Genomic DNA, 23238 nt, shown 5'->3' with positions numbered 1-23238 from the left:
GTAGCGAAAGAGCGAGCGGCCGTGCCGTTTCAAAGCCGCCGCGGCTTTTTCCGCGGCGGTTCTCCCGGCGGAAATCTCGCAGTTTTTGCTGCGGCCAAGCCGCGAGATTATGTATGGGAATAACCTTACTAAACTAACAGGCACTAATGGGGGGCAAACACACCGAAGCAGCCTGTCTGCACATGGGTGTTTTCTCTTTCTGAAGACAACTCTGGTTTGGCTTATATCCATGTTGTCAAGGCCTGTTGAAAGGTCGAACACTGTCTAATAGGGAAGTCGCCTTCTAACAGATGGTGCTGTGGAGGTACTCTACCATCCTGTATTTGCACAATGAACTAACAGGAACTGGTTTTTGTTTGGTTATTTGCAGAACACCAATTAACCCCTTAAAGGGGTTGTCCCGCGCCGAAACGGGTTTTTTTTTTTTTCAATAGGCCCCCCGTTCGGCGCGAGACAAACCCGATGCAGGGGTAAAAAAAAAAAACGGATAGTACTTACCCGAATCCCCGCGCTGCGGCGACTTCTTGCTTACCTTGCGAAGATGGCCGCCGGGATCTTCACCCACGGTGGACCGCAGGTCTTCTCCCATGGTGCACCGTGGGCTCTGTGCGTTCCATTGACGATTCCAGCCTCCTGATTGGCTGGAATCGGCACACGTGATGGGGCGGAGCTACGAGGAGCAGCTCTCCGGCACGAGCGGCCCCATTCAGAAGGGAGAAGATCGGACTGCGCAAGCGCGTCTAATCGGAAGATTAGACGCTGAAATTAGACGGCACCATGGAGACGGGGACGCTAGCAACGGAACAGGTAAGTGAATAACTTCTGTATGGCTCATAATTAATGCACAATGTATATTACAAAGTGCATTAATATGGCCATACAGAAGTGTATACCACCACTTGCTTTCGCGGGACAACCCCTTTAAGGCCCAGGCTGTTTTGTACCTTAAGGACCAGACACTTTTTAGGGATTTTACCCATGTGGTGGTTTTACTGCCCTATTTTTTTTCCTTTAGCTATCAAAATTATTTTTGCTGAGTTTTTTTTTTAAACTTTTTCACTTTTTTTCAGTTTCTTTTTGTTTTATTGGGGGTAAAAAGCTAAAAAAAAAAATTTTTTTACATTTCTAGTTTTAAAAAAAAATTAGTATATGTACACTAAAATAAAGTATGGGAGCGGGTTCCTCATTTTGTTTAGGACGTTTTGATATATAATATGTATGGTATGGTTTTGGATCACAGGGCGCATTTAGCGACTGTTTTGGGTTATTTTTTTTCTTATGTATATATAGTTGTTGTATTCTGTAATTTTTATTTACTGTTGTATGTAATTATGTTTTTTACTATCTATGTCCCCGTCACGTCATGTAAGACCTCTGGGGGACATTTACATGTTTTTTGGTTTTTTTATTCAACACTTTCCAACTGTAGCTGGGGCATCCGTAAGAGCCCCAGTTACAGGGTAAAACATCCCCTGTAGTGACATTAGTCACTGGCAGAGCTGGTCAGGGTCTAGTACAACCCTGCAGCTCTGCTGTAGCAGGGAATTCCGGCAGTCACATGATCCACCGGCTCCCATAGTGGAAGTTACATTTCCACTTTCACTTTTCAGTACACAGCGCTCATTGAGCACTGTGTACTCGGGGAAGGAACAGGTAGAAAAGGTTAAAAACCCCTCCTGCCTTCTCCTCCTGTTACTAACAGCTGACAACCTGCCCTGTGTCTGATTGATTGCAGAGCCAGGAAACTTAAATCCCCGCCGTAATTTTACATACAGCTGGGCTTTAAGCCTGGGAGCAGGCGCCGTATGTTTACTGTGCCTGGTCCTAAATGGGTTAATACATAGCAGATGTTAGTTCACCTTTATGCATTGTTTACTTTAGTCTGTATGCAAATATGATTGTGAACTATTTTTGTGACTTCCGTGCCATGTTAAATGAGAAATCAAGTTAAAAGTTAGCCAATATTGACGTTATGCTTACCATCTCCCCACCCTTCTGAGACTCCAGCTAATTCGTAGTGCTTCTTCCTCAAGTCTCCAAGTTTTTCTCTCTCTTTTTGCAACTGGCTCTCCAACTCCAGGACTCGAACCTATCAAATGAAAAGATTTTATTTGTTTTTAAGACAATCATATTAGAGTAGAACAACAGAACTTGTCCCAAGTTCTACAATGTCCTACTTGTAAAATTGCTTCTACTGTAAGAGTTTCCAAAAGTGTGGATTTTCCAAGGTTTTCCTTTTATTAGGTTAACATAGGCATGGAAAAGAAGACAATGCGCATTTATAGAATGTTCTTTCTTGCTTGTTTTACTATTAGTTGGGTCAAATTTGAAACTAAATTAAGGTAAATGAAGTAATGAGCTGTAAAACTTAGAAAAGTTGAAAATAAACATGATTTAATACCTGAGAGTCCATCTCTTGACGCTTGATTTGTGTTAGGGTCATACTGGAGAAATCCATTGCATCTGTTCGTAGAAAGAGAGAAGACATGTTAGATATACACTCTTCTAAACTTGATATGCAAGTTAGAAGTAAGGGCTTCTTCACATCTGCTTTAAGGCTATGGAAACGTTTGTGCATGAGAAATCAATACATACATGTTTTATTAAGTCCCTGCAGAAAAAAACTGATGCATTTCTCTGTTTTTTTTACATTGAGTTTCCCTACTTATGCACTTAGAAAACTTTGTACGTGGCTTGCAGGCTGTCCTACATTCATGTTCCTGGCTGAGGGATATTCCCAGCACTGATCAGCTGGTCTCTCTCATGAATATGCACAAGCTCAGCTCTCCCCCCCCCTCTCCTGTTTCATAGGCTGTGTAGCATAACCACACCCACTCAGTACTACACAGCTCTTATCCTCTCAGTAGATGCTGATCACTCTCCTCCTGATCTCCTCCATCATTTCCTAGCAGTGTCATACAGCCCTCTGGAGTAGTTCAGTGGAAAGGAAGGGAATGGATCTTCATAACAGGGGAACAAGCTAGGAATTTGCTAAGATTTTAATCTTCCAGCCTGCAGTGACTTAGAAAACAACACAAGCATAGAAACCAACTAATAATAAATTTTTAACGAAAACGAACTACAAAAAGTCTTCCTTTTCAAAAACACATTGATTAAAAAAAATGCAAAGGTGTACATAGGCTTTAAATTTTTATTTTAATTCGGTCTGTTCCTTTTTTGAAACAGAAAAACGGAATTTAAATGGAATTGAGCATTTCTGCTTTTTTTCCCATTGATTTCAATCAGTTTAACAAAAAATTGAATGCTTTCAGAATAATTCCGTTTCACTATGGTTCTGTTAAAAAATCAGAACCATAAAAGAATAGAATCAAACTCAATGTATTCAGTTTTCTGAAAACCTATTGAAATCGGTGGGAAAAAAACCCAGAAGTAATTAGTTTAGTTTAAACTCCGTTTTTATGCTTCAGAAAAGGAACAGACAGAATTCAAACAAAACTCTGTAATGCATTGCTTTTATGCTTTTATGCCATATATTTGTTTCAAGGTCCCTTAACAGAGTTGTACCAGAATTTCAAGTCATTCCCTATTGACAGGATAAGGAATAACTTGCTGATTGGTGGCGGTCTCAAGAACAGGGGTCCGATGTCCTCGTCCTCTTCACTACAGGGTTACTGCACCCCTGAAGTGAAGAGGAAACTAAATAAATCGCTGGTCGTGCATGCGCATCATTTAGGGCTTCTGCACACTTGCGTTTTTCTTGCGCGTTTCTTTCACGTGATTGTCAATGGAACTTTCTAATATTAAAAACGCATCGCAAGTTGGTGCTTTGCAATTTTTGTGCAACGTGTTTTTAACATTAGAAAGTCCCATTGTCAATCGCGTGAAAAAAACGTAGAGATATCGCGTGAAAAAAACGCGCAAGAAAAATGCAAGTGTGCAAGAGCCCTTACTTTCAGTGGGACTGATGAAATACTAAAGCAGCACATACTCAGGTATTTCCATTAGCCCCATTGAAATAAATAGAGTGCCAACTCCATTTACAGTAACATCATTATGGGGGGTGAGAAGCAACCCCTGCAGTGACAGGAGAGCAAGACACAGGAGCCCCTTTCTCGAGATTGGGGCTGAGACCCCCACCAATCAGCAAGTTAGCCCCTATTTTGTGGATAGGATATAACTTGAGATTCTGGTAGAACCCCTTTAAAATTATGCCTGACAAGCTGAACAAGTTTCTACCTACCTTCTTCTTCAACCTGGGACTTGACTGACTTTGTAGAAGCTACCACCCCAGCAGCATTGTGATTTACAACTTTAGAGGCTTGTTGTAGTCTGGTCAAATTAGAACTATTCTTGTCAGCCTTTACCTACAGAAATAACAGAGGATGTGTTGTTAAATCCATTAAGATGAAAGCAAGGCCGATTAAACAAGATAAGTTTGGTTATTCTTCTCATAAAGGCAATTGTGAGGTTCATAGTGGAACCCACGACTATGGTCTAGTTGGGAACATCATCAATTCCAATTTGCCCTACTGTTGGTGTGATTTTGGAGAAGGCAATGACCATTACAAGCTCAATCTAGATCAAGGGTAATTAATCCATTTCAATATATGTATTATACCTTGGAAGCTGCTACAAGTTGGGCAGTGCTGGCTGCAATTTCATGGGAACAAACAATAAGGTCTTCAAATTTTCCCTGTCCTTGGACCACAAGATCTGCAGCATCCCTGAAAGGAGAAAACAACATGATGAGAAGAAATCCCTAAGTAGAGATTGTATAGGGAAGACAAAAGAAGGTAGAAAAAGCAAAAATAAAGCTAATAGTATAAGAGAGATGGTCCACAACCTTTTGTACCTTGTGAGCCACATGCAACTTTGAGTGATGGTCGGGGCCATATTGTCACTGATATGAATGTCAATGACATACAATGAATATTGGTGCAACACACATCATGTGGCCAAGGATTGCACTATGGCCCTGTTACATCCCATCCTGATATGTTACCCAATGTTGTCACAACCCAACAATCCTTGAGGCTCTGATTTTTTGTGGTTGTCAGGTCAAAGTAACTTGAAGGTCACAACTTGACCACATTGGTTTGTTTTAGGTTCAGATATAGCTGGGCTATAGTGTGATATTTGGCCATGAAATATGTTTAGATCCCAAAATTGCCAGGTAGCCCAAGTCTAAGGCTTCATTCACATGAGCACATATGAGTTTTTATGGCCAACCGATATACGTGACCATCTGGGGAATTGGTTTCCAAAGCATTCGTTCACACGGGCAAATATACGGTGCATAAAAACATTGCACCGTAAAAAAATGGAACATATGCGACTGAAATACAGCGGCGGCGAATTTACAGTGGGTAAAAAGAAAGTTCTGGAAATGTCTTTTGACCGATATAAAGCGGCGCCCATAGATTCCTATGGAAGCTGGGAAAGAAAAAAAAAAGAGGGAGGCATTTTAGCAGTTCAACGCTGCAAAAAGCTTACAGGTGCCTCTATTTAGGCATTTGAAGGCATCCTGAGGATTTATGGCGAGCGAGGGTATTCCGGGGTGCGGCATATTTTTTCACTAAAAACATTGCACCCAGCCCTGTGAATGGACAAGAGAAAGCTCCATTCATGCGAATTCACAGCCTGTCCGAGCGAACGTAAAAACGCATACGCTTGTGTGCAGGAGCCCCTTAAGGAGATATCATATCAGGGCTCTGCTATCAGGGGTGGGTGGGGGCTTTATTTACACTTTCAATAACTTTACAATGGGCTTTATTGTATTAAGGTAAGAGAACAATAGCTTTTAAATGTGTTTAGATAAAATAACTTTCTGAGCTGTGCTATCAAAATCAAAGTACAATGTGTCCCATCTGCACTTTGCAGCAAGCCTAATGGCCCTTTTACACAGAATGAGAACCTCACGATTGTCGTCCGTCCAAGCGAACGAGCTGATGACGTCATCACAAGCTCGTTTGCACTCGTGTAGCTTGTTTAGACAGGCAAATCATTGTTGGGAATCGCAAACTTCTCGTTCACTTCTCTTCTCACACATAGCGCCGGCAAAAAGCGCTGTGTAAGACAGTGGTTTATAACTCACCCCATCATTAAGATGGGTGATGAAGTGCGTTAAAAAGCGCAAAACCGTGTCAACATAAAGCAGACAGCTAGCCAAAGCTAGTGACACAACGAGCTGATGAACTAAGAATCAGATAAAATCAGCAATGACTGTTCTCAAACATGTAGCCAAAGTGGCTGGTGAAATATGTCTAGTGCCGCCGGATTAACATAGAGCACTACATTACATAGGGTCTGTTTAGACAAGCTGATTTCTCTGTCTAAAAGGACTTATACTTGTAAGTAAGTAAGGACCTCATTCTCACTTACACCATCACAGTAGCGCCCCAACCCACTGCCTTAGAAGCGGAGATCAGCCCTTCTGTCCATCTGGAGTTTCTAGCATAGAATTCTTTGGGAGATGTTGCACCCTGCAGAACAAGGAACAGAAGAAGACACAGTGAATACGTAGAACGAAGCATGACTGAAGGGTTGGTGTCTCGCTAGAATACAATAAGAGCACCAACTGTATCCAGAAGAACAATTCATGCCATGAAGTCTGGTGTTCTATAGATGGATATACTGCAGAAATATCAAGGTAAGGCTATATTCACACAAGAGTTTTATCACAGTGAAATCGTGACCATCAAAAGGATTGGTTTCCAATGCATTCATTCAATTGGTTTCCAATGCATTCATTCAGATGGGCGATTTTCCAGCAAGTAAAATCGGTCTTCCGAAAAAAATAGCACATACGATGCAGATTCTGGCGGCTGCTATTACGCGCGGCCCAGAAAAGATAGCACTGAGCCAATGGAAGCTGCTGGCAGGCAGAGGGGGAGGGAGTGCAGCGCTACTAGCTCTGCTAAGCCCCCGCCCCCTCTCCTTGCTGGCAGCCAGCAATTGGCAGAAATGGGGAGGGAGTTTAGCACACTAGCTCCGCTAAGCTCCCACCCCCTCCCTTTGCCGGCAGGCAGCAAGGGACAGACAGGGGAGGGAGAGCTGAACTCTTTCCCCGCCCTCTCTGGGCGATGGTATTCTGGGCTACGGCATATATACGGTGCAGGCTGTCTGTCTGAATGGGAGAGAAAACAGGAGACGCAGCCGCGCCTCAGTTGCGTCTGCCTCTCGTTAATGCGATTTTCGGCCGTGAAGCAGGCGGTCGAAAATCAAAGTGCCCGTGTGAAAGAGGCCTGATGTTGAGTGGAAAATCTCCAAAGACTTCAATGCAAAAGTCAGCTTGACAAGCAAAGTAGGCTATAGATGTATACATTAACCCTTTAAGGACCAAGCTCAGTAAATATACGGTGCTTGGTGCTGGGCTTTAATCTCAGACTAAAGGCTATGCTTCTGAAATAAAGAAGGAGCAGCTCGGGTCCTTGGCTGTCAAACACAACCGAGGACCCGGAGGAGAAGGAACAAGCAGTTTTTAACCACTTTCTCCTTTCCAGGCTGCATAGCACTCAATGAGCGCTATGTACTAAAGAGTGAAAGTGGAAGTGGAAGTTCGGCTATGTGACCCGGCGATCATGTGACTGCCGTATTTCCCCGTTACAGCAAAGCTGAAGGATGCTAGCAGATTACTGTCACAGCTACAGTGGAGGTGTGTGAGATTAAAAATAAAAAAATACAATGTGCATGTCCCCCAGAGGTCTTATATGACGTCATGGAGGACATAGATGGTAAAAAAATAGCTACAAAAATGAGTAAAGAAAAATTACAGAATAAAATAAAAATATATACCGATACATGAAAAAAAGAAAATGGCCCACCACCGGCACCAACCAAAACCATCGCCGTATGCGCCCTGTAATCCAAAACTGTACATATTCTATATCAAATCATCCAAAACAAAATAAGGAACCACTTTCCATATTTTATTTTAGAGTAAATATACTAATTTTAAAAATTACCAAGTTAAAAAGAAATCATTTTCTTTAGGTTTTACCCCTAACAAAACTAAAAAAATGGGAAAAAAGTCAGTGAAAAAAATATATAAAATAATCGCCCTATAGGTCAAGGAAAAAAATGCAGCAAAAAATAATTTTGGTAGCTGAAGAAAAAGAAATAGGGCAGTAAAACCAACCACATGGGTAAAATCACTAAAAAGTGTCTGGTCAGGACCAAAACACCCTGGTACCTAATGGGTTAACATTAGAGATGAGCGAACGTACTCAGTTCGGGTGTTTTTGCACTCGAGCACCGCTTTTTCCGAGTAACTGACTCCCCGGACGAAAAGATTCGGGAGGCCCCGGGGGGCGGCGTGGTGGAGCAGGGGGTAACAGTGGGGAAGAGGGGAGAGCTCCCCCCCCCACTCCCCTCTGCAACCCCCCGCTCACCCCCAGCACCCCCCGAATCTTTTCATCCGAGTAGTCAGTTACTTGAGTGTAAAAACACCCGAAAAGAGTACGCTCGCTCATCTCTAGTTAACATACAATATTTAAGACGTCTGCAGTGCTGTATATTAATGGTTCCACTTGATGAAACGCTCTCCCATTGGCTGAAACACTTATCATTCGTGCTTGTAAGAAGTTAACATTACAGTTTTATCGTCTATTGGTGTCCAAGCAAAGAATGTGGGCCAATGCCAAGATACAATAGGGCGGGTTTATCAGGTTAACGGCGTACTAATCGATGCTGTGCAATACTTGTCCCACACATATAATTATGTCTGAATAGAAGGGCTGGCCTTCAGTTTCATGTTATTTATTTCTGATTATGTTGCCCACTTTACAATACAGACAAGTGATACAATGTTATTACAATGAGGGGTTTTAATTAGAGATGAGCGAGTATACTCGCTAAGGCACATTACTCGAGCGAGTAGTGCCTTAGCCGAGTATCTCCCCGCTCGTCTCTAAAGATTCGGGGGCCGGCGCGGGTGACAGGTGAGTTGCGTCGGGGAGTGGGGGCGAGAGAGAGAGAGGGAGAGGGAGAGAGAGAGAGGGAGGGAGGGAGAGAGAGATCTCCCCCGCCGCTCCCCTCCCCCCACCGGGCCCCGAATCTTTAGAGACGAGCGGGGAGGTACTCAGCTATGGCACTACTCGCTCAAGTAATGTGCCTTAGCGAGTATACTCGCTCATCTCTAGTTTTAATCTTAATTAGGCAAAACAAGACACAAGCAAAGGATTTACTGACACTTCCACTCTCCACAATTTCCTTCTGCAGGTCCTTGGAGGCCAGTATCAAGGCTTGAATCCCCTGCATGAGATCTGTGCACGAGCCGAGGATCCTGCAGAACACAAACACATCCGCACAATGACAAAGTAAGGACAAGTAGTATACAGATGAACTTATAGAATAAAGTATCACCTTTTAATATTTTTTCAGGTGACTTCTGCATTTCATGACTGAATGTTAGTGTATATCTGGACTCAATTGCATCTGCCGTGCACCACCAGTGTTCACGGACACATACACTCAGAGAATGTATCATTAGATAGCGCAATTTAAGAATTTTTTTTTTTCATTTCACCCCACGTTATTTTCTAAAAGTTTTTCAATACATGACATTAAATAGGATCATTCAGAAATATAACTTATCCCCCACGAAAAAAAAAGAAAAAGAAAAGAAAGGCGGTGATGAAAAAGAAAATTTGAAAAATTGCTAGTCATTACAGGGTTAATTACCAGTGACTAGTGTTACCATGTATATTTGTAAGGTTGTCCTTCCCCATAAAGAATGATAGAGCCGTAGTAGAATATAGCATTCTTAAAAGAATGAAGTGCTAAATTACAATACAGTATAGTAATGCTATGGTGAACCTAAACTTAAAGTTGAACTAAACTTTTCAAAAACTTTTAACCCTTTCCAATCCACCGTCTGACGTCTAAAGACATTCTGATTGAAGACTGTACAGCTCCGATGTTGGAGAGATGTCCGGCAGGGTATTCTTACTGTAGACTACTGGCTGTTTTGTTGTCAGGGGCCTCTCCAACATATCACATACTGCAGTACTGGCTCTAGCCAGCAGATGGCACCATTGTATAATGGCAAAAAGAGAAAAACCCCTAAGAAATCCTGAATCCAAAATAGGATTGCAAAGGGTTAATATGTCATAGTGACATGTCAGAAGGTTTGATCAGTGGTGGTCAATTATTTTATTGCTTCAATGCATCTAAAAATAAAGTAAGGCAACTTTGATTGGATGAATTACCATAATAAAATTGGTTACATAGGTTAATAAGGCATCTGAGGATGAATTCAAATAAGGAAGATTTGTTGCCAAAATTTCTCCAACTGTGCATTCATCTGAATGGGGCTTGTAGAAATCCATGCACTTACTGCAGAAACAGCCCATTTAGATGCATGGAACTAATATGCTGCAAGTGAATATACCTTAAAGGGGTTGTCCCAAAATCAACAATCACCTATCCACGGGCTAGATGGTAAGTGTCTGATTGTTGGGGGTCCTACTGCTATAACACCCACCGATCATAAGAACAGCTGTTCTGTGTCCCTCATCTGAATGGCTCAGTGGACGACATGCATGTGTGCTATCCAAAATCTATGGGACTGATGGAGATCATCCTAAGGCCTTAGTCACACGGGCGTTTTTTCGCGCGATTTGCGGATCGCATGACGGATGCGCATCCGCAAATCGCGTGACCGGTGCACGCAAGTCGCCGCAAATCGCCCGAAAATCTGCTCCTAGCCGCGTTTCATTAGAAACGGGCCGGAGCTGTCCAGCGCATTGCATTCAATGGAGACGGCAATACAGCCGTCTCCATTGAAAGCAATGCGCTGCGGGCGAGCCCGGGATGAATTGTCGGTAAGGGCTTAAATATATAAGCCCTTACCTGCAATGCATCCTAAAATGTGTAAAAATAAAAAATATATATGTACTTACCTTCTCCCGGCAGCTGGAGCTCCGAGCGGCCGTCCTGCAGTGGGTGTGAAGGGGGTGTGAGTCAGACCTGCCCCCTGATTGGCTCAGCGCTGAGCCAATCAGAGGCATGCCTCACTCACACCCATTCATGAATTCATGAATGGATGTGAGTCAGACCTGCCCCTGATTGGCTCAGCGCTGAGAGGCAGCAGTCACTCACCCATTCATGAATTCATGAATGGGTGTGTGAGTGAAACTGGCCTCTGATTGGTCAGGCTGTGACCAATCAGAGGCAGATCATTCAGCAGGCGGGGATTTTAAAGCCCCGCCGGCTGAATAGTGCCGAGAAGCAGTTTAGGAGAACTGACAGCGGCCGCGGCTGGACTCCGGCTGCAGCGGAAAGGTGAGTATACAATTTTTTTTTATTTTAACACATTTTAGGATGAATTGCAGGGAAGGGTTTATATATTTAACCCCTTCCCGACAATTCACCCCGCGCACGCCGGCAGCCCATTGCTTTCAATGGAGCGGCTGTACTGCCGCTCCATTGAATTCAATGGGCAAACATCGTTCTTCTCTGCCACAGCTGTTACAGCTGTGGCAGAGAAGAATGATTTGTCTTCTATATGTTCTCAATGGGGACGGCGCTGCTGCCGCCGGCCCCATTGAGCGCATATACAGAAGAGAACAGAAATCGCAGATCGCAGATAGGTGCGATCTGCGATTTTTTGTTCTATAATTTATCGGACGAGCGCATAAAAAGCGCTCATGTGTCCGATACCATTGCAAAGCAATGGTTTTAAAAAATCGCTGGATGCATGCGCATGCGCAAATCGCGCGAAAAAACGCCCGTCTGACTGAGCCCTAACATGCAACACAGTCATATTTGTTGTAGCTCACAATACGATTTCTGATTAGAAAGATGGTGGCATTTTCTTGCAAATAAATGACATTCCCCTCTAAGCCACTTATTGTATATTTTGGCCAATATTTTGCATCAGTTATTTGTAAGGCAAAACCAGGACCAAAATCAGAAGAGGAGCAGATCTTTGCAATACAGTTTTCACTGTAGGATCCATTTCTGGTTTTGCCTTCCCAATATTGATGCAAAATACTAACCAGAATTAGTATTATGTGGTGCAACTTTCCAACTGGTATGGGGATATGGTTATGATTAGTGGGGATTTCACTGCTCAGACCCCCACTGATCCTAAGAATGGGGATCAAGAATCCCCCTCTCCTCCTCACTACAGGCTTAGTGCACCCCCTCTAATTAGGAGGAGACAGAATGGAACAGCACTGTGCATGCCTGATTGATGCTCCATTCAGTTTCATTGGGACAGCGGGAGATTACCTGAGTACAAGCCCTTGGCAATTTCCGTCCAGCTCATTGAAAAGAATAAAGCAGCGGCCATGCATGCGCAGCCAACACTCCATTCAGTCTGGCGTCACTACTCCATTCTCAGGTGAGGGTCTCACCGCTGAGACATCCACCGATCATGAAGTTATTCCCGAATCCTGTGGACAGGGGATATTTGTAGATTTTGGGATAACCCCTTATAGCTATCAAGCTACAGCTCAGTCCAGGGGAATACTGTGAGTTTCATGTAACCGAGTGCCCCCTGGGAACTGCAGTTGTCACTCAATTGTTAAAATCAGAAAGTCACGTTACAAAAAGTCTGCAGGTAGCCTGAGCCCTAATTAGATGATTTAGGATCAATCAACAACAGAGTGATTCTCTCGCTAGGAAGCCCGAACATTCATCAACAACCCCGTACTTTTTGTCTGGGTCCGTATGAAATTGACCTTGATGAAGATCTTAAACAAGTAGATTTATGAAAACTGTCTCAAAGAAAACCTGTTTTTTTTTGTTTAATGCATGCCTGAGGAAGGACCCTGAGAGGTTCGAAAGCTTGCAAGAACATCATGTATTTTTGTTAGCCATTAAAAGCTATCATATCTACAGGATTACGTGGTTTCTCTTGCTGGTAACAATCACATTTTGCTCTACTGGCTAACATTGAACCAAACCTTTTCCATTATACTTTCATTTTTCAGATGCTCTTTAAGAAATGAAAGCTGCGCTGTGATTGGTTGTTGTGGGCAATAAAGAGCTTTTGTTTGAGATCATTTCATAAATCTCCCTTATGTCTATTGGACCATCGCACCTTTCAACTAAGTGCATTATACCCATGAAGTCGAGATAAAACCGCCAAACAGGTGTGTGTCACAAACATGGACTCAACTGAGCAGCGTGTGTTTATTGCTTGTGAATACTGGAGAACATGCTCATTTAATGAATGTCATTGGTCTCTTCAGAATAAGTATGGTGAAAGAAGGTGACAAGATCCTCTATCCACAAACCGGTGAAAAAATGTGGGCTAACCAGAAGTGTTACCTTCTATAAGATGGCGCACCTCTAATGCAAGCATGCAGGAAATCGAAAGTTATTTCAGTGACTGATTTTGAAAAATCTATGGCCACCAAGATCCCCAGACCTGATATCACCTGATTTCTTCTTATGGGGTTTACTGAAAGGCAATGTATACAGCTATAAGCCTTCAACAAATGATACCCTCAAAGACACAATACAATGAGAGGTTGTGGGCATTACCAATCTCCCATTAACAGATGTCTTTGCCAATATGCTCTAGGCCAGGGATGTCAAACTCATTTTTACCGAGGGCTACATCAGCCTTAAGGTTGCCTTTAAAGTGGAGATTGTAATTGTAAGACTGTATAATAACAGTGTCCCCCATAGTGGCCACAGTAGTAAAAGGGTCCCCCATAGTGTCCCCAGTAGTAAGGGACCCCAGTAATAATAGCAGCCCTAGTATTAATAGGGATCTCAGTAATAGTGACCCCCATTGTGATCCCAGTAATTATAGGAACCCCCATAGTGGTTCCAGTAATAATAGTGACCCCCGTAGTGGCCACAGTAGTAAAAGGGTCCCCCATAGTATCCCCAGTAGTAAGGGACCCCAGTAATAATAGCAGCCCCAGTATTAATAAGGATCTCAGTAATAGTGACCCCCATTGTGATCCCAGTAATTATAGTAACCCCCATAGTGGCACCAGTAGTAATAGTGAACCCCATTATGACCCCAGTAAAAATAGTAACCCCCATAGTGGTTCCAGTAATAATAGTGAATCCCATAGTTGCCACAGTAGTAAGTGACCCCAATAATAGTGATCCCAGTAATAATAGTGGCCCCAGTAGTAATAGTGACCCTGGTAGTAATAGTGGCCCTGGTAGTAATAGTGGCCCTCATAGTAGACCTAGTAATAATAGGGTCCCCCACAGTGGCCCCAGTAATAGGGACCCCCATAGTGGCCCCAGTATTCATAGTGTCTCTACAGGCATTCCACTCACCCAGCCTGCAGCTCCGGTCTGCTTCTGAGTCTGTGACTACTGACCTCTCATCTCAGCATGTGCGTTGCAAACAGGACATTGCACACAAGACACCGGAGGCAGAGGTCAGACTCTGCACTGCCATCGCCGGACCGGGGCTGTAGGCTGGGTGAACCTGTTAGCTTGCTGCACAGCCGGCGGGCGTTGTGTTTGACATGTGTGCTCTGGGCAGACCTTGTTTTGCAACATAGATAACACGGATCAATGTTAATAAGGAACCAGACAAAAACTACAAAGTTATTCAGTGATGTTTGGGTTTCCTAGTGAGAGAATCACCTTGTCTGAAGACCACTGCTTACTACAAACAGGTCAGAGAGACATCACAATGGATGATATTTACAGATCGGCCACATTCACTTGATAAGGGCTGAGTAACAATAACAGACACCAATGGACAAGACTGGTGTTATATCTGGAAAAAAAAAATATTTCTAGAGCTCCAACAACCATTTAAAATGCAGATTCTCACCCAATGGCCACATATTGGAAATTCTAAATATCTTACTGTTCATTGACTTGTAATTTTAGTCCCGTATCATCTGTCCGTGACTTTTTGAGCATTTCCTGTGGAGGAAAGAAAACTTTTATGAGGTCATCATGATCAAAACAGAGGCGTTTTGACAACTGTGCTCTTTAAGGCATTTATGCGCCTCTAACACGGATGAGTGTCCCAACCCAACCGTGGGTCAACTGACCCAAGCCGCATTTACAGCATCCAATGCTTGTGTGGAACTGGCTCTGCACCAAGGAAGAAAACTCGTCTAGACATGAGATAATTACTGCCTGCAACATGTGTCTATGACTGGTAACAGTATAGTGTATTTTGTCATATTTCTTCTTATCCCTAACTACGTGCAGATAATCTCATAATTTGTGCTGTCAAGCTGGTATTATCCTCTTAATACAGAAGTGGCAGAGCCATGTCATGTTAAAAGGGTTGTACCAAGATCACACATTATCGCCTATCCAAAGGATAAGGGATAACTTGCTGATCAGTGGGGGTCTTACCAACCCCCCCTCCCCCCCCCCCCGACCAATCCAGGACAGGGGTCCTGTGTACCCCGTCCTCCTCACTGCGGGCTTACTGCACACCCCGTAGTGAGGAAGAGACTAAATGGAGTGCTGTTCACGCTAGTGCACTGACACTCCATTCATCTTCAATGGGACTGTGGATATACGGAGCAACAAGGGCTCCAGTATTTCCGTCAACCCCACTGAAATGAATGAAGCACCAACCATGCTTGCTCAGCCAGCACTCCATTCATTCTAATGTGACTGTGGGGGAAGAAGCTACCCCACAGTGACAAGCAGAGGGGCACATGGGACCACCGTTCTCCAGATTGGTGCAGGTCTTACTGGTGAGTCCGCCCAATGATCAGAAAGCTATCCCTTATCCAGTGGAAAGGGGACAACATGTGATTTTTGTGCAACCCCTATAAGTATGGTTTTACCTGTTTCCCTGAAACCTAAGACCTACCCCTAAAATAAGCCCTAGCATGACTTTTCAAGATTTTTGAGGAAGCAGTATGATTTTTCAGGATGCTTGAACTATAAGCCCTACTCAAAAAATAAGCCTTAGTTACAGGTAATAAAAAAAAATCAATTTAAATAGTGTCCAGGCAGCTATACATGTAAAAAGTAAAATCTTTTGGAGCCTAACTTAATATAAGACCCTGTCTTACTTTTGGGGAAAACAGGGTACATAATGCAGTAAGTTTACCTGCAGTCCTATCCTAAAGGGAACTAGTCATCAACTATAAGTATCACTCATGTACACTCTCAGAGATAAATGGGTGTACACTGCCTTCTGGAAAGGGTCAAGCTGATGGGGCACTGCAGGAATGGGGTACCAGGTGAGTATGAAAAGAGGCTCCCTGGACTCCACGTCACCTAAACAATAAGCACTATAACTTAGTTTTAGGTGCTTATAGACGATGACAGGTTCCCTTTAAAGGGGTTATCCCACCATAAACATTTCCTAACCACAAGATAGGTGAGACATGTTTGATCACGGGGGGTCCAACTGCTGGTATCCCCAGGGATCATGAGAATGGCACACCCCTGACTCCCCCTGAGAATAGAAGACTTGAGGGTTTGCTGTTCACTGATCCCTGGGGGTTCCAGTGATCAACTCCCCAGCGATCACTTATTTATCACCTAACCTTCAAACAGCTTATTGTTGGGAGTTGGCCTCCCACTCCGATGCAATATTGAAGCCCTGTTCTAAGACTACGTTATCAATAAACAAAGTTCCAGAAAACCCTTTAATCAAGAGGATGCTCCATCTGTGTAATACTTCTATTACTTTATTTGCTGTTGCTTGACTTTTCTTACCTCAATTCTGGAGGCAGCTGCTTCAACCGCTGCGGCAGTGGCTGCCATCTCCTTCTCCACCAGGTCTCCCAGTTCCTCCTCTTTAATATCAAGTGATGGGGGTCGCAACTCCTGAATGACCATGAATGAATAATGTCACTTGCTCAGATTACGCCATACAAATCTCACCCACAAGTAGGCAGAAGCATTTTTGGCTAAACTGGAGTTTTTAATGGAAGGCGAAATGAGGTCCTTATACCTACACTGTTTCAGGAGAAAATGGTAATCTCACCCTCACTATATCCCCTTGACATTGCTTAGCACTGAAATTGTAAATTGCTCCTATTTCTATAAAATATTATGGAAATTTCACAAAATATAATTACAGCTGGGACCTTAAGCTTTTGGCACACCAATTCCGACTAAAGTAGGTCATGTCAACAGAGGACTTTGTGTAATTAGACCTGATGACTAAGGACTATGCTTAATCAATCCTTCCTATCCCAATGGGATTGGATCTATAATTAATGGTGTAAGTACAATTTTATGAGCCACCGTTATTCAAAGGAAATGGAAAAACTCGCTGTGCTCCGTTCTACAAGGCAATATTTTTGGTTTTTCCACCTCCAGCTAGATATATCCAAACCCTCCTTCTACAAACAAATAGAAATGTTGAGATTTTCTATACGGTTTACTCCTATTATCTACAAAGAGGTCTGGGGAGGGAAGACCCCTCCCTAGAGTAACCCCATACTGGACCATTTGTGGGTTTTTTTTTAGGATTTCTGGTATAATGATATGTAGGTTACCTGAGCAATGTCAGCAATGTGCTTCAGCATGGCAGTAATCTGGCTACAGTTGGCTTCGCTCTGCATGGCTTTGTCCTTCAGGGAGGAGATATAGTTCAAAGCTTCTGTCCCACAAGTACGGCAGCTATCACACAGCTCTGAGAAGAGAAACATGACCTAATATAAAGGTACTGGCACTGACGTTTATAATCACATGTTTATATACTCTAATAATTGGGAAGACATTCTAATGGTCAAGGTGATAAAAAATTTAAAGGGCCCACCCCAAGCAGCCACCAGATTTACAATATACATATAGATATTCAATAGTCTTCTGTAGTCATGTATAAAAATGTATAACATAGTTACAGGATATCACCAATTGGTATATAAAGGGGGTGGCCTTATTTATTGTCTCCTGTGATCCCTGGAGAGACCTTTGTTATTGTTTATGTCTTGCATCAGAGGGGCGTGTCTGTTTACTTTGGTATGCAGATTAGCTGTACAGGCTGTGTACAGCTCCGCCCCCAGATACTATCTGCTTGGACCTCCTGTACGTGAAGGCCATAGCACTGAACTCCACTGCAGAACAAATGGTAAAGCATAGCCTTCTTCACACAAGCTTCATCATCTATGAGTGTTTCCCAAAATCCTTCAACCTCCCTCCCGCACAGCCAGCTGAATGAAAGATCAGTGCTGCCATTGTTGGACTGGCGAACCTAGCGTCCACTAGAGGAATTGATTTTAGGGGCCCTCTGCCAAAGACTATTGGTGACCATAAATAGAGAAAATAGATAGATATGAGACAGTGTATCATAGGACAACTTTTATAACATGGCAGGCTTGGATACAGTGGCTCAGCTCTGGGATACCTCTTTATGATTTATTCACCAAATATTAGTCAAGATAGCAGTTTTACAGAGTGATAGTGGTTACAGTGCAGTTACCTCCAGCGATTACAGGTGACATCTTCTCTGATTAGCATCATCCACTTTCCCTTTTTGTCGCACCCCAAATTACATGTGCCCGTTGGTGCGGATTGGGATTCGAAACCAGCTGTGGTTCCGCAGCTGACTTAAGAAGATACAGTGCTCCCTCTCACCTCCGAAGTCTTTGCGCTCCTGGTGCTTTCTTCACTGGGTACCAGGCGGCCTCTAGTGAGCACACCATCGCTGGTCAGGGGACACAGGAAGCGGCCAGCAGTGCTGCACTCACCAGAAGCCACCGGGTGAAGGAATACTGAAAATGTGAAGACTTCAGAGGTAAGGTAAGAGAGCGGTATATTCTGAAATCAGCTGTGGAATTGTCAACTGATTTCGAGCCAAAATCCACATTAATGGTGCAGATTTTGACTGTTTTGGATGTAGAAATGCTGTGGAATTGGCTGCGAAGCTTTGTGCTGTGGAAATTCTGCAGCATTTCCGCTACTTGCAAGCATTCCCTAAAGAACACTTCCCACCACAGGTGTATGAAATATAGTCGCTCATTAGCAGTGATGACTTTTTCATCTGGGGAAGAACAAAACAGCATAATTTCATTGAACATCATATACAAAATGAGAAATTTTGTAAATACTTACAATCCGGTTGTTGCAGATTTTGAGGCAGATCTGCAACAGATGTCACCCTTCCAAATGAAATCAAGTTGAAGGGGGAAAATGTGCTGCAGATCTGTAACGAAACCCACTGAGTTTTTCTCCAGAGCTGTCTTCATAATTCTGCAGGCTTCAGAGGTAATTGTTCCAGCTGGGAAATGCTGTCTTTATACTAGACATGTACAGTATTCTGATGTAGGGAGAACTATTAGTCCTGCTGCATTCTAGAAGTTCAGATAAAGAACCAGCAGAGCGGTGAACACAGCTCTGGACTATACCACTGGCTGTAACTGAGGACCAGTATTACATAGGCAATGTAGTTACACAGTTACTACACTTTTAGTGTACGTTAGATGTATCTGGACTCTGTAAAATGGGTTTGAACCTTCCAATTTTCCTATATAGACCATGACGTGGGTAGTAGGGCGGTTTCACACCTGCACTCGCGGTTTTGCTTTCCTGCTCTGTTTGGGGAGCAGGAAAGGGGAATCCCTGCGGTTGAATGGCTCTGTCTCTGGACAAAACCGAACAGACCCCATTGACTGTATTAGGCCTCTCTCACACAGGTGTTTTCAGAAAAGCAACGTTTTTCAACGCTGCGTTTACTGCAGATTTAGCCTGGTTTCAGCAGCGTTGTCATGCGTTATGCTAAGCAACATTGATCAGCCAATCAAGAGATTGCTCTGATTGGCTGAGCAACGCTGAGTGACAGCCAGCTCAGCCAATCACAGCCAGCGCTGGATGCTCTAATCACAGCCATTCATTGGAGCATCCAGCACTGGGTGTGATTGGAGAATCCAGCACTGGCTGTGATTCGCTGAGCGGGCTGTCATTCAGCTGCGCTCAGCCAATCAGAGCAATCTCTTGCTGGAGGCGGAGATTCTAATCTCTGTCGCCAGCAAAAGATCCTCTGCCAGCTTAACAAGTGCCTGACACCCTGAACGGTAGTCTGGAGAGTCCCCAATGGCACCTGCCAGGTGAGTATGGATTTTTTTCCCCTCGTATAGTGTAGCTAGCGTTCGTGCTTAGCGCTGCCCAAAACGCGGCACCAAGTTGTGCCGCATTTTCGGCATTGCTGAAACTGCTGCCCATTCATTTCAATGAGCTTTCCGCTCACCTGCCTAGCTTTTGGATGAAAAAAAGCACTGCATGCAACGCTTTTTTTTCCGGATCTGTGATGGAACCTCCGACTGGAGGCTCCAACGCAGATGGGGAATCAGCCGTATTTAGTGAAGGCCTGCAGTGGATTATGTCCCATGTAACGCAGCATTACTCACTGTCTGATGTCCTCGTCTGGGCTCCTTGCATAATCACATCACTTATCCTATGTGCGAACTGGACCAGGTCCGGCAGCAGCGAATTTACATCTATGGAGAGAATAGAATAAGTAGATAAATCTATAAAACACAAGTTGTTCTAGTATACAGGACAATCCCTGCCAGCAACAAAACTGAAGGTCTGATCATCACCAGATGGTAATCCTAATACAGTATGAATGTTACAATACACTTAATGCATGCAGAGATGTAGTAACACATGTAACTAGTTTACTGTCTTATAGGGACTCTGTCACCATGTTTTTGCAGCCCTCACTGAGAGCACCATGAGATAGTGTCTGTCACACTGATTACAGTGATGTGTCTGCTGTGTGGATCTGTGCAGTAGTTTGGGAGAAACTTGCATTTTATTAGTAGCAGCCAAACACAGAGCTAGTCCTGCATAGTCATGAGCTGCAGGCTATAACTACACCGACCCGCCCTCCAGCCAATGATTGGCAGCTGTCTTCCTATGCATAGTAAGGGGTCTTGCACACTTACGCATTTTTTGTAACACGATATTGCTGCATTTTCTTAATGCGAATATCAGTGACTGGAGGGCAGGGTGGGTGTAGCTAGCTGCAGCTCATAAATGACCAGGACTTCTTCAGGTAGTCCTCTATGCTTGTACAGCTACATGATAAAAGGCAAGTTTCTCAAAAACTACTGCACAGATTTACACAGCAGACATAGCACTGCAAGCATTATCACTGTCACTGCCTTGTGCTGCCCTCAGAGAAGTGTACAAAAAGACAGAGTCTCTTTAACTAGCTGCGTAAGATTCAGATGCAAAGAAAAATATTTAAATTCACTGACAGCAAGCAGACATCTTGAAAATGCAGAGATCTTACATTTCTGGTGGCAATGAGATAAAAGTGTTCTTGTGTCTCACAATGTTCTGCATATTTCTCATTCGTTTATAATGAAGTCTTGGCATCTGCATATGGACAATACTGCCACCCTGTGGCTGATGTCAGTTACTGCGCACTTACATAGATAGGAATCTGTAGGTTTAGTTATAAACATTACTGGGTATATTAGGGCTGGTGTGAGACAGGTGTAAGCGCATTTACGTGTGTTTTTGTGCACGCCTGTGCATGTTTTAGGCCAGATGAGTGTATGTATTTACAGGTGGATTTGCATTGCGTTTTTGCAGAATGGGCGTTGGATATTTGCGCATAAAACTGTGTGCTTTCTGTACTTTTCGCGTGCACAAATGTTCCCAGCCACTTGAAATAGTCAATTAGTGTAATGAGTTCAATATGTGTTCCTTCGCTGCGCAAATGCACAGGAAAATAGAGCATGCTGCCACCGAAATGCAGATGCAAAATACATGCATGGGAACGAACCCATTAAAATCAACCGGCTCTATTCTCTGCGTATTGCGCGTGCAAAACGCTGCACAATACGCCCATGTGACACACGCCTAAGACCTCATGTCCACAGCCTTAAAATCCGCAGCGTTTCTCCCGCACGCAGATCCGCGCCCCATAGGGATGCATTGGACACCGCAGGTAGTTAAATACCTGCGGATGTCATTTTTCCCGTCAGGCGCAGATCTGCGTGCGGGAAAAAAATGGACATGCTCCATTTTCGTACGGGTCTCCTGCGGGGACGGCTCCCGCAGGCTTTTATTGAAGCCTATGGAAGCCGTCTGGATCCGCAGGAGACCTGTACCAGAATTAAACTCACCTGCTCCGGGCGATGCGGTTCTTCCCTTCTTCGCGGCCGGATCTTCTTTCTTCAGAGAAAGAAGATCCAGCCCCGAAGGAAGTAAGATCCGCATCATCCGGAGCAGGTGAGTTTCTTCTGATTTTTAGGCCTCATGTCCGCGGGGCAGGAGGGACCCGCTACGGATTCTCCATGAAGAATCCACGGCGGGCCTGATTTTCCCCGTGGACATGAGGCCTAAGGGCTCTTTCACACGGCCGCATGCGTTTTTACGGTTTCGCAGGCACTCCATAAAATTGCATGAACGGCTATTGTTTCACAGCCAGTGTTTTCCCCACCCATTCACACGACCGGGAGCGAAAACGTACGTCACACCTTGGAAAAACCTCTCTCGGGGTGCCTTCCATTGCCTACATAGAGGCACCTGTAAGCTTTTTGCAGCATTGGCCGCTGCTAAAATGCCTCCCCCTCCCTTTTTTTGTCCAGCTCCCATAGGAATTTATGGGAGCCTCCACCATATATTGGGTAAAATGTAATTCCAGAACTATCTTTTTGCCAGCACATATCGTCAGCACATATTTCGGTCGCATGTGTTCCAATTTTCACAGTCTGACTTATTTACACGCCGTATATTTGCCTGTGTGAACTGATGCATTGAATCCAAGGGCTCAGATGTTCGCGTATATCGGTCGGGCATAAAAACGCGATGTTTATGCGCTCATGTGAATGAAGCCTAAGGGCGTATTTAGGGCACATTCACACAGGTTTTTGGTCTTCTTCTGTTATTTGGCTTTATCCTTGGTGCTGAACAACAAAATAGCGGAACTGCCAGGTACGACACGTGCTGGATCCGAGCGGCGCCGGATGGGCCCCATCAATTATAATAGGACACTGAGCTGTCCGTCTGCATCTAGTTACAAACAGCACACGCAGATGAACGCTGTCCTGTGAATAAGCCCTATGGCGGCTGAAAAAGTACACTGTGTAGTATACATTGGTAGTCTAAGACACTACATGCTGCTCTGACTGGTTCTGTGGGCAGCACTGGCCAATCAAAGCAGGTGTGGTATCTTATACTAATGTACATCAGGTAGTCATAGAAGCTGGTGCGGCCATCTTTGTTTCTCCAGGCCTGGAGGGTTGCTTTAAGCCCACTGCAGTCAATCTGTTTATAGTGCAGGTATTACTGAAAGGGTCTTTCCGGCAACTCTGATCCAAATAATGCCATGCTATCCCCTCCACAGAAACGAGCCCATACGGAACGTCAATAACCCCTTCAGTGCAGGAGATTTTCCGTGCGTGC

At 44.0% G+C, this 23238-nt stretch overlaps 1 protein-coding gene across 2 annotated transcripts in view; it reads right to left on the bottom strand.

Moving 5' to 3' along the window:
• Window positions 1-23238, bottom strand: part of HIP1 (huntingtin interacting protein 1) — a 131868-nt gene that overhangs the window by 3402 nt on the left and 105228 nt on the right. For both annotated transcript variants that reach the window (XM_066599609.1, XM_066599610.1), the window contains exons 20-29: window positions 20226-20315; window positions 17376-17512; window positions 16588-16698; window positions 14759-14817; window positions 9151-9244; window positions 6343-6443; window positions 4580-4685; window positions 4202-4325; window positions 2402-2463; window positions 1981-2089 (exon numbers count right to left, since the gene is read on the bottom strand). In XM_066599609.1, the coding sequence (XP_066455706.1) occupies window positions 1981-2089; window positions 2402-2463; window positions 4202-4325; window positions 4580-4685; window positions 6343-6443; window positions 9151-9244; window positions 14759-14817; window positions 16588-16698; window positions 17376-17512; window positions 20226-20315 (993 nt within the window). The remainder of the gene's footprint in view (window positions 1-1980; window positions 2090-2401; window positions 2464-4201; window positions 4326-4579; window positions 4686-6342; window positions 6444-9150; window positions 9245-14758; window positions 14818-16587; window positions 16699-17375; window positions 17513-20225; window positions 20316-23238) is intronic.

This window comes from Eleutherodactylus coqui, chromosome 4 (assembly GCF_035609145.1).
Source record: "Eleutherodactylus coqui strain aEleCoq1 chromosome 4, aEleCoq1.hap1, whole genome shotgun sequence".
Classification (NCBI taxonomy): domain Eukaryota; kingdom Metazoa; phylum Chordata; class Amphibia; order Anura; family Eleutherodactylidae; genus Eleutherodactylus; species Eleutherodactylus coqui.
Note: the sequence above shows the minus strand (reverse complement) of the source record. Positions and strands in the feature narration are given on the sequence as shown.